Genomic DNA, 14620 nt, shown 5'->3' with positions numbered 1-14620 from the left:
TGTTTAAGCAATTTTGCTTAGAGTATTACTCTCTATCATCAAGTCTGAATATGAGTTCGGTTCATTCATTTCAAAAACATCTGCAAATTGTCTTTGTTAAGGATCAGAATGTTTGCCTTTTTGAAGGATGTTTCATAAGACGATATGGAGTTTAATAAATTGTTCAGTTTAAATATCCAGAGAGTATAACACTACCTTTATCACAGTTAACAGCCCTTGCTCGCCATCTTGTAGAGAAAACTCCATTTTCTAAGATTTGTTCTTCATAGATTTTCATTCTGTAGCTTTGGTAGTTTTAAATGAATTGAAATTCGGTTTCGCCTTGTGATATTCTTGGTACGATATTTTTGTAAAATTTACAATTTTTCACATCGAAGATTTGGAAAGAAACATCAGATATTCCTTCGGATTCCTAAATACAGAAAAAATATTATTTTGTGATTTGAAAGAAATCCCCATTATTATTATAAGACTATTGTTGTTTTAATGTGGCTAGGGTTTGAAAAGAGATAGCTTACTGAAGACAAAATATATAAATATTGATGACTTGCATTCAAGTCAGCGAGCGACAACACAATGTGCATACATGTTCATGTACAAGTGTTTTCCTTTCGTTTAAAATGACCCTCATTTTACAATAAATTTCAATCTGATGCTTTGTTACTGGTAATGAATAGAGGTTAAGTACAGGTGAAATTGTTAAAAGTCACACTTAATAATGCTTTTTCTTTTATTGTTCAATAGAAATTAGAGACATTTAATTTTTGCGGCAATCTACTACAAGACATGAATAAATTAAATGCAGTTATTAACGAAAGGCTTAAGAAATATGTATTTCATTAATGGCATATTGAACAGATTAATTCTATACAGAGATTAATGCTGTTTTAAAGTTCTGGAATAAACTCTTTTGGATAATGCGTTTGCACCATACGAGACTGTATTTGTGAAAATGTCGGAATTGAGATTCATTTTCTATTGAATTTCTTTTATGACATGTGGACTAAAATGCTAAGATTTTTATTCAGTTGATGTGGACTTAGAGTATAAGAATGGCTGGAGTTAATTTACAGGAGAAACTTCAAAAGGGTTCGGATGACTTTCACATAGATATGAAGGCCTTCGATTTTGTGTTCATGTTTAACAAGAGCATTGGGAGTTCCAAAGTTTTCTACTTTATGATCGACCCCTGGATGAACAATAGACTGTTTCCAAAATGTAATGTCATGCGATTTGGCAAATTAAGAAACTTGGTGCATTTTAAAGCATTGGAATTGGACGGATATCTGTACATCATTGGCGGAAAGGACTGGGAAACAGGGGAACATCGCGATGAAACATGGCGTTACGATCCCGGAAGTGCTAAGTGGACCGGAAGAGCTAGGATGAACATCGCTAGATGTCGTCACACGGCCGATGTCCTTAATGGCTGCATCTACGTTACAGGTATACATGAAAAGACTTAATTACCTACAATTTAATTAGACTCTTCCCAACAAATTAGTTTGGACATCAACAGGTATATAAAATCAGTGTGTGATAATTCATTATTCCATTGCATGAAAATAAAAGTATAGATTCGAGAAAGTCGTTTAAAATATATAGACCAGAGAGCCAGTCTTTCAAAAATAAATAGACTAGAGAATAGGTCATTTAAAATGATTAATCAAAGGCATAGCAAAACGATGTATTCATGATAGAAATGTTATGAAAATAATGAATAATATTCTGCACGCATTCAATTTCAATGTAGAAAAATTCAATTGACATGAACTATTCATATGATATATGAATTCTATTTTCAATATCGCTTTCAGAAGCCTGTCAGATTTTAGAATTCTATTCAAGTATGTACACTATGACGGAAACAGAGAGGATTTAAAAATTCAAGTTCGCATGTCTTGTCTCTTTATTTCGCTTGCATCTAAAATGGGGTCTTTTCTTTTTTACTTTGAGAATGCGTCTGTCCATCTCAAAGCAGATTTCGTTCTCTGTACGTACATAGAATGTCTGCGAGAAAGCTTGAGGATTCTACCTTCATATAATGGTTCTTAGTCATTATATGTACTGGAACGAAACTGAGCAAAATATGGAATACATTAACACACTAATCCCCAAAAGTTCACACGTGTGATAACAGACTCTACAGAAGAACCCACTGTCGTCGATGCATCATGATTTCAAGAATGTTTGTGGTTTGGGATATTTTAATTAGCTGAATTTATTAGATCTAGTATTTTTTTAATTTTAATTACCGTTATCTAAAAAGTTCACCCTAAAAAGAGAATTTGTGAATTTTATCTATACTTATTATGGGTTATGAATTTGTCCAATATTGGCTACAACAATTAAGTTATGAGATCTAGACGATTGAAACACACATTGTTAGCCCACGTGTAAACATTGCGATGACGATGACTTAAAAATTAAAAGTTTTAAAACGAACATATGCTTACTATACATTGTATTTATGTATCATTGAATTAAGACCTGTGTTTTCAGGAAAACAAATGACAATCCATGTAAATTTATCAAACAGTGCTACATGTAAAACACCCGTGGCTATTCTAAGCCTAGAGTATACCCTCATATACTCAAAGATATTACCACAAATTATTACGAAACCCCAGATACAACAAGAGATTAGTGTATTAATACCCATAACGACATGTTTATTATGTCTATACAATTAAATCCTGTCGAGAGTGTGAGGTTTTATAAATGCCTGTATAACACGTATTTACTTAATTACCATCCCCCCTAAGGCATACTTAAGTACACAATGGATAGTCAATGATAATAATTGGACTTTATAATATAGATACAGCGACACAAAGCTATAGAATTACACATTCTTTTGTTGTATTCAGTGTTCGTCGAGCAGACTCTTGATTTCCATTAATAAAACTTTCAACATTATGGAACTGATTTTGCAGCGAAAGCTACTTTCGTTTCATTTTGCTATGTGGGAATATATATGGTGCCAAAGGTGCTTGTGGACAGTGTGTTTCTAATGGTCTATGCCTTGGGCATTTAGCTTATATTTTTTCTACAAATTATTCAACTTGTTTCTAATTCAATGAAATACAAAAATCCCACTTAGAAACCGTTTTTATATATGTCATAACTCTGATCATTATAGATGAAAAATGAAAACGGTTTCTAAGTGGAATTCGTTTATTTTATTGAAATATATTTACATTTCTAATATTTTTGTTTTTGATATCTTTACAAATAGTAATTTTATGACACCTGCTGTGAAACAGGACTTCGGTTTTTGCGGTCTCATTTAGTCGCCTCTTACGACAAGCAAGGGGGTACTGAGGACCTATTCTAACCCGGATCCCCACGGGATTAGCGAAAAAACAGTTCGTTTTAACCAAATTCGTTATATCCTATAAAACTTTTCGCTATTCCCTTCAATAGGGGAATAAATATCACTTCGCATTAAGAGTGAATTCGTTATAAGCATGTTTTACTGTACAGACATATCTCGTGGGGATCCGGGTTAGAATAAGTCATTAGTACCCCTTCCTTGTCCTTTGGATGAGACCGAGGCCCCGTGTCACATCAGGTGTGGCACGATAAAGATTCCTCCCTGCTCAAAGGCCGTAAGCGCCGAGCATAGGCCTGAATGTCCTTCACCATCAATGGTGACGTCTCAATATGAGTGAAACATTCGTGAGAGGGATGTTAAACAATATACATACAATCAATCAATACATACATGTGATTAGTAATCTCATGATAATTCAAGGGAATGTAATTTCAGGTTGCATAGGGTTGGAGTGTTTTTTTGTTTTGTTTTTGTTTTTCACTGTAAAGCTGAGTCAAATATTTCAGCACAGGAAGACCATTGACCATTGTATTGGGAATTCAAAGAATTATAGTTGTGTGTAATCCTCTCTTGGGTTAATAAATTATTATTTGATTTTCTAGGGGGAGAGGTGCATGGTGGGAAAGTCTCCGACAGCTGTGAGAAGTATGACCCAATTAAGGACAAGTGGATCGAGGTGGAACCCATTCCACGTCCTCGTGCCGACCACGCCGCATGCGCAAACAATGGGAATCTTTATGTTTCCGGTGGCATCAGTAACCTTAAACATCAGTGTTCAAACGTCTTCTGGTTGGTATATTGTAAATATAGGTTTAATTTCATGTATTTCATAAGTAGCTTACACGAACCAACATTTGGCAATTTCGTCTGATTGACATAATGAAATTACACATCTAATCAAAATTTATATTTTAAACTGTATTGATTTATAAGCTTTACAAGTTTTGACACAGCAAAAACTTATTTTTTTTCTTTAAAAAAGAGAGGGAAAAAAGAAGAAGAACACTCTCATCGAGATCTGTTTTAGTGAGATATCTAACGATACACCTTGACATAAAAATATTGTTTTAAGGAAACCCGACAGCAAAACTTCAAAATAACAAATAAATCAATTGAAATAGGACTCTACACTTAGAGCGCTTAACGTGTTTTGTGTGTGGGACTGTTGTTCATTTACACAATAAATCAATGTTCCAGAGGATGAAGCACCCTCGGTATCGAGTTTTGCCTTGTCTTCAATTGACTGATTTGTTTATGTTCGTTTAAAGTCTGATAATGAGTCATGAAGTCAACTTTATTAAAATCTAGTGCTAGTAATTTACTTCTGGGAATGCAGAGCAGATAAAAGAAATCCAAAATCCAAAATTTAAGAAAAATGAAAACATGCATAAAACCGTAATTAGGCGGTCCGGGGGAAATATAACATGCATATACAGTGTATTTCATCGACTAATGATTTTAGAGGAATAAACGATGTTCTATCAATATAATAGCCGTACAGATGCAGGATATTCTCTCTGTAAACGTCGTTATAAAACTGTCGTTTTCTTTCCTAAGTCACAAGTGTCTGCAGCACAATTATAATTCACTGATATCGTTGCATTATTATTACTTTCTGAGATAACAAGTTTTGTCACGTAGATCTAGACCGCACCATTTTTTAATACTTTTTGATTACAGTAGCTGCGAATTGAAGCGAATTTATATCATATCTACTGGGGGAATCCTTAATTTTTCAATGAAAGAGACCATTGAATCTGATACCACCTTATTAGAGATGGGACAAAAAAGCCACTCCCATTCTGTATGATAGCAACAAGATTGCTGTTTAGAGTCGGATCAAAGTAATCAGCAAAGCAATGCTTTTTTTCAATCAATTTTATTTAAGTGAGGAGTTTTATCCCTAATTGGTTGTATTATCGTACAATAGCAGATTCAATAAGTATGACTCATGCTGCAAATGGTGCTAATCGCATTCATCACAAATGATGATCAAATATTACAATATATGATGTTCAATACTGCTCAGTCTTTCATTTTTTGTTATTTTAATTTTTTTTAGATGATAACAAGATGGTTAGATGACAATCATCTTTTTTCGCCCGAGTGGTGCCATTGTTGCAAACAAAATAGTCTTGTCGTCTGCGTATCGTAATGTCGTCTGCCAAATTTTTAATTCTGATGCTGGAAAAACGAAGAAAGCAAACAATGCGATTCATTTATTTCGTTTTTCTTGAAGACGGGGGTGAGTCATATCTCTCCATGCAATTTGTTTCGCGAGATTTTCTGGAACCATGTGGATGTTTTATGATCAAGAATGGACAACATCGTTAATTCTTGTAGGGAATGTTATAACGGATTATTGTTGTAACCTTTCGAAAAAAGAACCAGTCGATCTTTGCATCAATGATTATATTTAAAACTCCCAAATTTTAATATTTACATTTTCAAAGATGTTGCCTTTGATTTCTTTGAAAATTGTGATGGTAACCATTTTCTCATGAATGCGCTGCTGTTGTGAATAATGCGCGTATGAATCTTGATAAATATAGTACGTCTATTTCAACGGCTGGGAATTTCAACAATAAATATAAACAATAAATTTTATTTTTCAAATCACTGCGACGCTTTACGCCGGCATACTTTTCATGAAGCGTTGACGCGCTCCATGAAGTGTGCCCCGGCGTCAAGCGTCGGAATTCATACCCTCATGTATTTTCAGAATTGAATTTTATTTCGTAAATATACACATGAAGAATTCAGTATCGTATCCATGCATCTGAAGTATTCATGTAATTGCATCTGGTATCAAAATGATTTTCACAATTCTTTTAAAAAGAATATGTCATAAACGCCCTCAAACACATACATTTCACGGCAAACGGAAACATTTATTTTTCAACTCTAAAAAAAAAAATTCATCACATTAAGTTTGAAAATACGTATTTGACCCAAGGTCACTCTGTTTCAACACTTGTATACTGTCAGTTGTGGAAATGGAATCCAGAATTTGAAAACGAGCGTATTGTTTACTTGAGTGATTTGTATATTTATGGAAATTCAAACTACTAAATCATTTCTTATCATAATAGACATTGTATGTATACACAGATTAATTCCACCTTTGATTAGAATTATGATGAGATCTGAAAGGAATCTGAGAAAGAAAGAAAATCTGAAATCCCCTGTACATTACACGGATTTACTTCACTGTTCCGATCTTCTTTTTTATTTTTTACACATCTTATACTAGTTTACGGAAATGACTTTCTGAAAATTAGGAACTGAGTTACGATTTGCAACAAAAGCTAAATTTAAGATGAGGGTTTTAGGAAGTAGAAAAAATGTATGTAACTCATAGTGATAAAATGACTTGTTCTGCAATAGTTAACGAAGGTACGTTTTTCAATGTAAAGCACTTAGATTAGTTTTAATGCGAGATTCGTATTGAAATTGCTCATATTCTTATATAGAAACCATACAACTTCGTGAATTATTAAATCCGATTTTTTATAATGAAAAATGAATTATGATTCGGTTATTTTTCTTTTTAATGCGTTTTGATCTAATCATATGATGAAAGAGATTCCCCGAAATGTACTTCAGAATTCAAGAAGTCAATATGATGATTCAGTTATCTATGTAGACGATGACGGTGTCTTGGAAATCAAACGGCTAGACAGAAAGAATGAAAAGCATACGTTACTTAGGAAATGTTAGTAATTAATGAAGGAGGAACTCCGTTTTCACCTTGGTCAATAACCAGCAAACTATTGGCTTTTGTTTGCCTTTTATGTTTAATTTCTGTATGACTCACAGTGACCTTAATTTTCGCCACGTGTCTTCCATATTATTTGCCTGTCTGACGATCATACGTAGTAGAGAGGCGATGTGGTATAGCCTAGTTAGTGAATTTTGAATTTAGAAAGGATTTTCGACGTACTTCTATTAAAGTAACAGTATTGACAGTGTTGATTACTTACGTCAACTTAATGTGGTCGTGTTAGTTTGGAAAGGGATAAATGAATAGGTAGTTGTGTTGGTTCTGAGAGGGGAATGGGTTAATATATGATCGTGTTGGGAGGGCGTATGATGTATATCAAATGTAATATTAAAAAAAATATCAACATATGTAAAATATTTCAGTCTAGTTGTTTTTAAGTGGCCATGACAATCTAAGCACAGGAAGATTCTCCTCACAATATCAGGGTGTGACAAAGAGTGGACACAAGAAGTCGACCCCTGGCATTGTGAAGAGGCAGATCAGGAGTCCAAAAACTCCAAATGATATTCACTAAGTTGATTTTTTTAAAATCTAATATTCAACATGTTTCGGTCCCCCATATGGTGCAGTCCTATATATATGACTCACATCAACAGAAAAAATACTTGCCTCTCTTTTTTTGTGCGTAACGACGGCAATAAAAGATCGATATAAATGACATTATTACAAATCACTACTTTACCCCTTAATCCCCCGGTGAAGAACAGTTCAGTACTATATTCTGAGAACCTAACGTTTCCGCGAATGCAGTCAATTGCGGAATGATATATATATATATATATATATATATACACAGAAAAAATGTGGGTTTTATTTTTAATTCACGAGCACAATAAAACGCAGGTGTTAAAATCAGCATTTTAGAAAGATCGATAGCAAAAACCGGTAAAATTAGGGTTGAAAATTAATAAAGAAAGAAAAAGATGAGTCAACTGCATTTTGAAAGCCCGGGAGATAAAAGATGCTATAATGACCTGTGCCCATTCGGTGGGAATTGAAGCGAGGACGCATTAGACTATTGACCATGCTGTTCTTTGGGGGCATGATCCTAAACTGGGTCACTACCCCAGCCTTCAAGAATGATTCATGCTGCAATATTGTAAGAAACTTGCATGAATTTGTTGTGTAGATTAAGAGGACTCCACGATCGGCTGTTACACATGAACTGTAAACGGAATCTTTCAACAAAGAAAGCTTGAATGTATATATGTTTGAATTTATCATAAAAATACGTCATTCTTTGCAAGCTGTAAAGTTGTATTCTTTGCAATATATAGAGAATATTTTGAACAAAGATTTTTTTTTCCAAACCAGTCAGATCAGATATTGGCATGTAAATGAAATATATTTTGTTTTTAAGACGCAGTATATTTGTGCATCATGGGTGGTGTATTAGATACACAACGTAAGCAACGTGCTATGGAATTAAACATTTGCTGAAGTTTTCTGTTCAGTCGAACAATGCATATATTTTGATACATTGTTCATCTTAGGGAAACTGGTCTACGATTAGATGACTTTGTAATGATGCATTACATTATACAAAACATAGCTTAGATGTGTAAGTAATTAATGCACAAAAGTATGTAATAATCTCTGTACAACTTCAGCAATAAATACTAATTGGTGGTGTTTTTACACATAACAATGTCATGGCTCACAGCAATCTTTTCCGAACATTTATTGAATTCACAGAATCTGGCATACATAATTTCCTCCATGGGCATTCAAAGCATGACTTCTATGCAGTTTTAATTAATATACACCAACAGCTGACTAATATTAAGCTTCCTGTGTGAGAAAAATGGGCTTCTGTGAAACCCAACAGTTTACAGATTCCAGATTTACTCCATTTTATGGCGTGAGTCACTCACAATCATGAAACAGATTATTGTTTCACAAGAAATCATCGTTCCGGAAAAAGAGGCGTGGCTCAGAGAAACTGAAAAACCAGATGGGATGTTCAGTGTTTTGATTCCAACTTTGAAGTTTTAAATGAACAAAACAACAAACGTCCGACAACTCTCACCCAATACAAACGCGACGGTGTAGTAATAAAGCGACGGCACCTCTTACAAATGGCTCCTGTATGTTATACATTTCAATAGTAAAAAGTAAAACAATGGTATCTAACAAATTGGGTAAACAATTTAGTACAGTGATGAAATGCGTGAGGTTACGAGTGTCTAATGGATGTGATAAAAGAAGATCTCTAGATGGGTGTTTGGTATCAGTTTGAACATTCCGTGTTGAAAATTAAAATTTTAATTACATCCGTGACGTCATTATTTTGTTTGAGCGATACATTATTTCTCTGGAATGGAGAAATACTTTATAATTTTCATGTTCTGTTGAGTTCAATTTATCACTCCTTCGTGTACACGTGTAAATCCCCCCCCCCCCCCCCCCACCCCCATTAACCCTCTGTCACTGTGGAACTTTTAACCTTTGAAATGGAAGTAAGAAACTCTATCCACTGAGCCACGAACGATGATGGCAACTGTTAGAAAAATCAAACAACAGAATGTTTTAGATGACAAAACTCTACACTAATATTGTATGTATATGAATCGTATTTTCATAACAGTGGCTGATCTACAGGAGAAGGGTTACGATTATAATTTTTACACTGTTTACATATATTATATGTATATGATATTTAATCGTATTTTCATAACAGTGGCAGATCTACAGGAGGAGGGTTACGATTGCTGCACCCCTTTTCGTTCTTTTTTTTAAAGGTCAGTTTTAGCCATTTTTGGGTCCCGTTCACTCTTTTTTGGGGGGAAAAGGTACAAACTTGGGTCGGAATACCAACACCCCCTTGAAATTTTTCCAGATCCGCCACTGTATAATTCATTTTTAAAAAATCTATTTAATATGAATAAATCATATTCAAATTGAAACTGGGGTAGATTATCCTCGTACCTTTCCATTCCATAAAACATTGAATTTCGGGTCCTCGGCTCCATTACCTTTAAGGGCTGAAGAGATACTCGAACATTATACCTATACATAATAACTCGGTATCAGAAATGGACTGATGTGAATATTTTGTGTTCTACATTCTGCATTCTCCACAAGAAGCAAATATTCCACATCTCGTTGTCTTTGATGCACTGTAAACTTACTTAGGTATAATGGTGGAAGTAGACTGTGAACAACGCATTTTACAATATAAACTTAAATTAGAATATATATGGTTTTGGAAATATTACACCATTAGTGTATGGTCATGGATTTATAGAACAGTACTGACGGAAAAAACCCCGCTAACGATTATCGTTAAATTAAGGCTACTCACTGTATTCAAACAGGACAATCATTTGGATTTACAGTATCATCCATTTCGCTGTGAATTCCAACCCTAATATTCCCCCACCCCCTCATCTTTACACTATATATTGATAGTGTAATCTGACAACCTCTCTACTCCGTCATATCATCTATCTCCCGTGGTTGTCGGGATAAACAGGTTTCACTGTTGTTAATCCTCTCTTTATACAGGATGTACGATCCCATCATGAACGAATGGACGGAACCAGTCATTGGTGTCATTTTACCCCACGAACGGGAAAAACACGCCATGGTTCCAGTGGGGAAGAAAATATACATCATGGGAGGTAAATATAGGAGAATACAGCAGTTGATTTTCATTGAAATATGATTTTAAAACCCTTGAATGCCACTATTACCTACTAGAAAAGGGTAGTAGAATCAATATTTGTTTAGGTACAATATCAACCGTTAAATCACAATAGATTTATGGATATTGATAGCTGATGGATACTGCTGAATCTGGAACCACCGTGTCACGTGGTCTCCTGCACAATATATGATTTTTTATTATAAACCACCCGCTGGAAACCCTCAACATAATGTGAAGGGTCTCCTTACAAATTATTTTCACTGTCTAGTTTGCCGGGTATGTGAGGTCAATAATTACAATGGAAAACGTGATGATTTGCTTAACGGCGAAATTTAAAAAAAAAATCAAATGAAATAAAATTATAAAATCTTACTTACTCTCTTCATCCCACATCCCTGGACATAAGGCGCCAACTCCCTCCAGCCATCTATCTTTCATCAATATATCTTTCAATATAAAACTGACATATCAAAAACACTATCTAACAGAAATTGAAATACACACATAACATTTGTTTAGTCATGTCAATTTTCATAGCCTCCCCTCCCCCTCCTTCCATCTGACTTTTATTGTGCATGAAAGTGAAAACATTACATCCACTTGTAAGTAGTGGGAAACTTCAAAAGGTTAAGGTAACTCCATACTCGCAGTTTTATCTGATAAAAGTTTAAAAAGTGTATTTATTTCCATTTATTTGAGTTAAAACTAATAAATTATCAAATAAAATATATAGGTCATCACACTTTTAAAGATGCGAGAAATACATAAACAGAATCATATATCAACCTCAAAAAATTTCAATTTTCCTTAAACATGGTTATCAAAATTTCATAAAAACTGGTTATGACGATATAATAGTATTCATAACAGTTTCGTGAAACTGTTTCTTTACAAAAATATACAACATGTCTGTTAAAAATAAAATAGACTATCTCAATTACTATTCATATTAGTGTTGTAACACATAGATCCAAGTACCCCAATATTTTTTTTAATACGTAATGCCACTGTATTCAATGAATATACCATTTCGTCTTGAGATTTCGTAATACGTATATGAAAAGAAAAAGATGCCGGTATAAAGACTAATGACCTCTTCCAAGAAACATCTAATCAGAACCTTGTCAATATGCTGTAGTACATGTATATACGTGCATATTTTGTGGGTATGGCCATCTGATTACAATTATGTGTATATTTCATCATGTGTATATATATCATTATCTGACTGTTGTTTATCCCAACAGATTAGTTACATAATTCTTCGTGCCACTCACGTCACTACGCCTCCTATCCAGTTTTATAAATTTGAATTCTGATCAACTATTTTCTTTTGAACATACAGATCAAAGATGTAACTAGTACATGAAAATAATGTAATCCTTTTACTTTTTCTTTAAAAGGTAGGGGTTTTGATCAGGAGACATTTTCTGAAAAAGACGAAGCGGCCATATGCAGTTACAACACTAAATGTCGCGGTGACTTCCGGCGCGATGCATGTTGGGATGTGAATCATCCTAATATGAACCAACCAAGAGCAAACGGTGGAGCAGTTTTATTGGGTAAATAACATGTATTAGTAATTTCCTCTGACGCAAATGGTATTTACAAAAGTGAAGCTGACTTTTCATTATTTATTGATGATTCATGCTTTCTGCATTACTAATGTTAGAAAGCTTACGTATCTACACAGTGACAGACCGATAGTCATGAGCGTTACATAACTACTAATTGTATAAAAGGGTTCTGGTCTGTGTTCCTCTATATCAAAATTTTGAAATTGCGTGTATAAACGAAACATCAAAAGTAAAAGGTCAAAACAAGAAAACTCCAAGAAATATTTTGATATTCGCACACAGTACATGTATGTAGTCAGTGGTCGGATCTTTAAGTGGCTTTAGAAAGTGAAACATTGCGTCATAATTTGCTCGGGTCACCTAGATGATGCCTAGGATGAGTAAGCATTCCCTGTTGACTGGGCACATCCGCCGTAAGTCCTATATCTTGATCAGCTAAATGCAGTAATCCACAGTCAAGATCAGAATGTAAAGCCCAACAATTGATATCAAATACGTTCGACAACATTCGACCTAAAGACAGGTTGTATTTACAAATCAGATCATTGTTATATAACGACCATGGAATTTGCGAAAATGATTACTTTAAAAGAGACTGTTGAAACCCCTGTAATATCCAACTTATTTGTAAGTAGCCTGTCGCCGTTTTAAAATGTATCATACGCAGATCATGCTCTCATGTAATGAATCAGCTTCGAGACATCATATGCAGGTGATATTTAAATGAAATATTAATAAAATAAATATGGGAAGTTGACGATGGGTAAAAATCGTCAACCCGTTTGTCATAAAACTGAGTTGTAAATATACCGTTAACGTCCATGTTTTAAAAAATATCCAAATATGAAGCAAATATGGTAGACTCTGTGTCTTTTATTTCACATTTACTGGGATGTATCGAATCGATATATGAATGAAAGTGAGTATTGTTAATAGATAAAACGCTGTGGATATATCTAAATGTAGAGTTTAAGACCAAAGCAAGATATTTTTTCTTCTCATGTAGAAGCTTTTGAATAAATTTTGCATCATAAGAATACAAAACAGATTAGCTAATAAAGGAACACAATTCGTGTCCATGGGAATTCCAACATATCAGGTCGATCACCAACGACTAAGTAGATATATACGTGCATTTCTTTATAAGCAAGAAGCATTAAACTTTAGAATCAGGCTTGCACATGACAATGTTTTATTCATAAAACAAATCAATCGTTACAGGTCATAATATATACATGATTGGTGGCAAGAGCTTCCAGCGGGACTGTGACGTGCTCTCTGTAGAGTGCTACAACACCAAGAGAAGGAAATCTCGCGAGATGTTCACACTTCCGCCAAGTGACAACTATGTCAACTGCGACTGCGTGATACTGAAGGTGCCAATTACAAACAAAGACATTAATTTTAATGATGTTCTGCTGTTTGACAAATGGATCATGTGGTGATTCGATTTAAGACAACACATGTATTTATCTCTGTGATTATAGACCAAAATAAACGAAAGATGTAATATCAATATAGTTTAATTCATTTTCCTCCCCTTGAGAATGACTTCAAAATGTTTATTGTTCAAACTTTGGTATGATAGGATTACAAGCACAGATGTAAAATGGCCGTCGATTGTGAATTGCAGTTAAGGAAATGGATAATTTTCTCCATTCAGGATTTGACACATGTATGTTTGAATTGAGATTATAGTTTTTCGATTTCATAATCCTACATGTACTTGCCATATTTCATGTTCAAATCATAACAAGTTACAGTCGTGGGAACGTTCGTATTGCAGGATTTTGTAAATTTTGCCTATATTTTTCTTAATGGAATTTTGAAGACGATGACTTTTGCACCCTGTATTTTTAATGCAAAATTCAATGAGGAATACGTATTAGGAACATTATCGTTTCTTTAAAAATAAAGTTGTGTCCTGGAAATTAACACATTTGGTTCCTCTACCTTCTAATTCATAAAATATCTCCTGCACCTTTTCAATACATATATCATAAACTATTATTTAGTATGCTTAAAATTAAATCAAAAGAGCCAATGTTTCTTCAAACAGTTACTTCTTGCGGTACATAACAGCAGTATATCGAAAATATGTCGGTGAAATGAGGGTGTGTGCGTCATCGTGTCACGTACGTATATAGTGTAGGAAACGCCACATATTGAAATTGGAAATCAATGAAAGTTATGAAACCATGGAATTTCCATATATATATATATATATATATATATATATATATATATATATATATAGATTATAAATGGCGATT

General features: G+C 34.0%; 1 protein-coding gene across 1 annotated transcript; it reads left to right on the top strand.

Moving 5' to 3' along the window:
• The first annotated feature begins 936 nt into the window (after positions 1–936).
• On the top strand, positions 937–13863 carry LOC125650941 (kelch-like protein 14). Its single transcript, XM_048879515.2, has 5 exons — positions 937–1446; positions 3940–4126; positions 10629–10744; positions 12174–12332; positions 13569–13863. The coding sequence occupies exons 1-5, from the start codon at positions 1053–1055 to the stop codon at positions 13790–13792; spliced, it is 1080 nt and encodes a 359-aa protein (XP_048735472.2). The 5' UTR covers positions 937–1052; the 3' UTR covers positions 13793–13863.
• Positions 13864–14620: the final 757 nt, after the last annotated feature.

This window comes from Ostrea edulis, chromosome 5 (genome assembly GCF_947568905.1).
Source record: "Ostrea edulis chromosome 5, xbOstEdul1.1, whole genome shotgun sequence".
In the NCBI taxonomy this organism is placed as follows: domain Eukaryota; kingdom Metazoa; phylum Mollusca; class Bivalvia; order Ostreida; family Ostreidae; genus Ostrea; species Ostrea edulis.
Note: the sequence above shows the minus strand (reverse complement) of the source record. Positions and strands in the feature narration are given on the sequence as shown.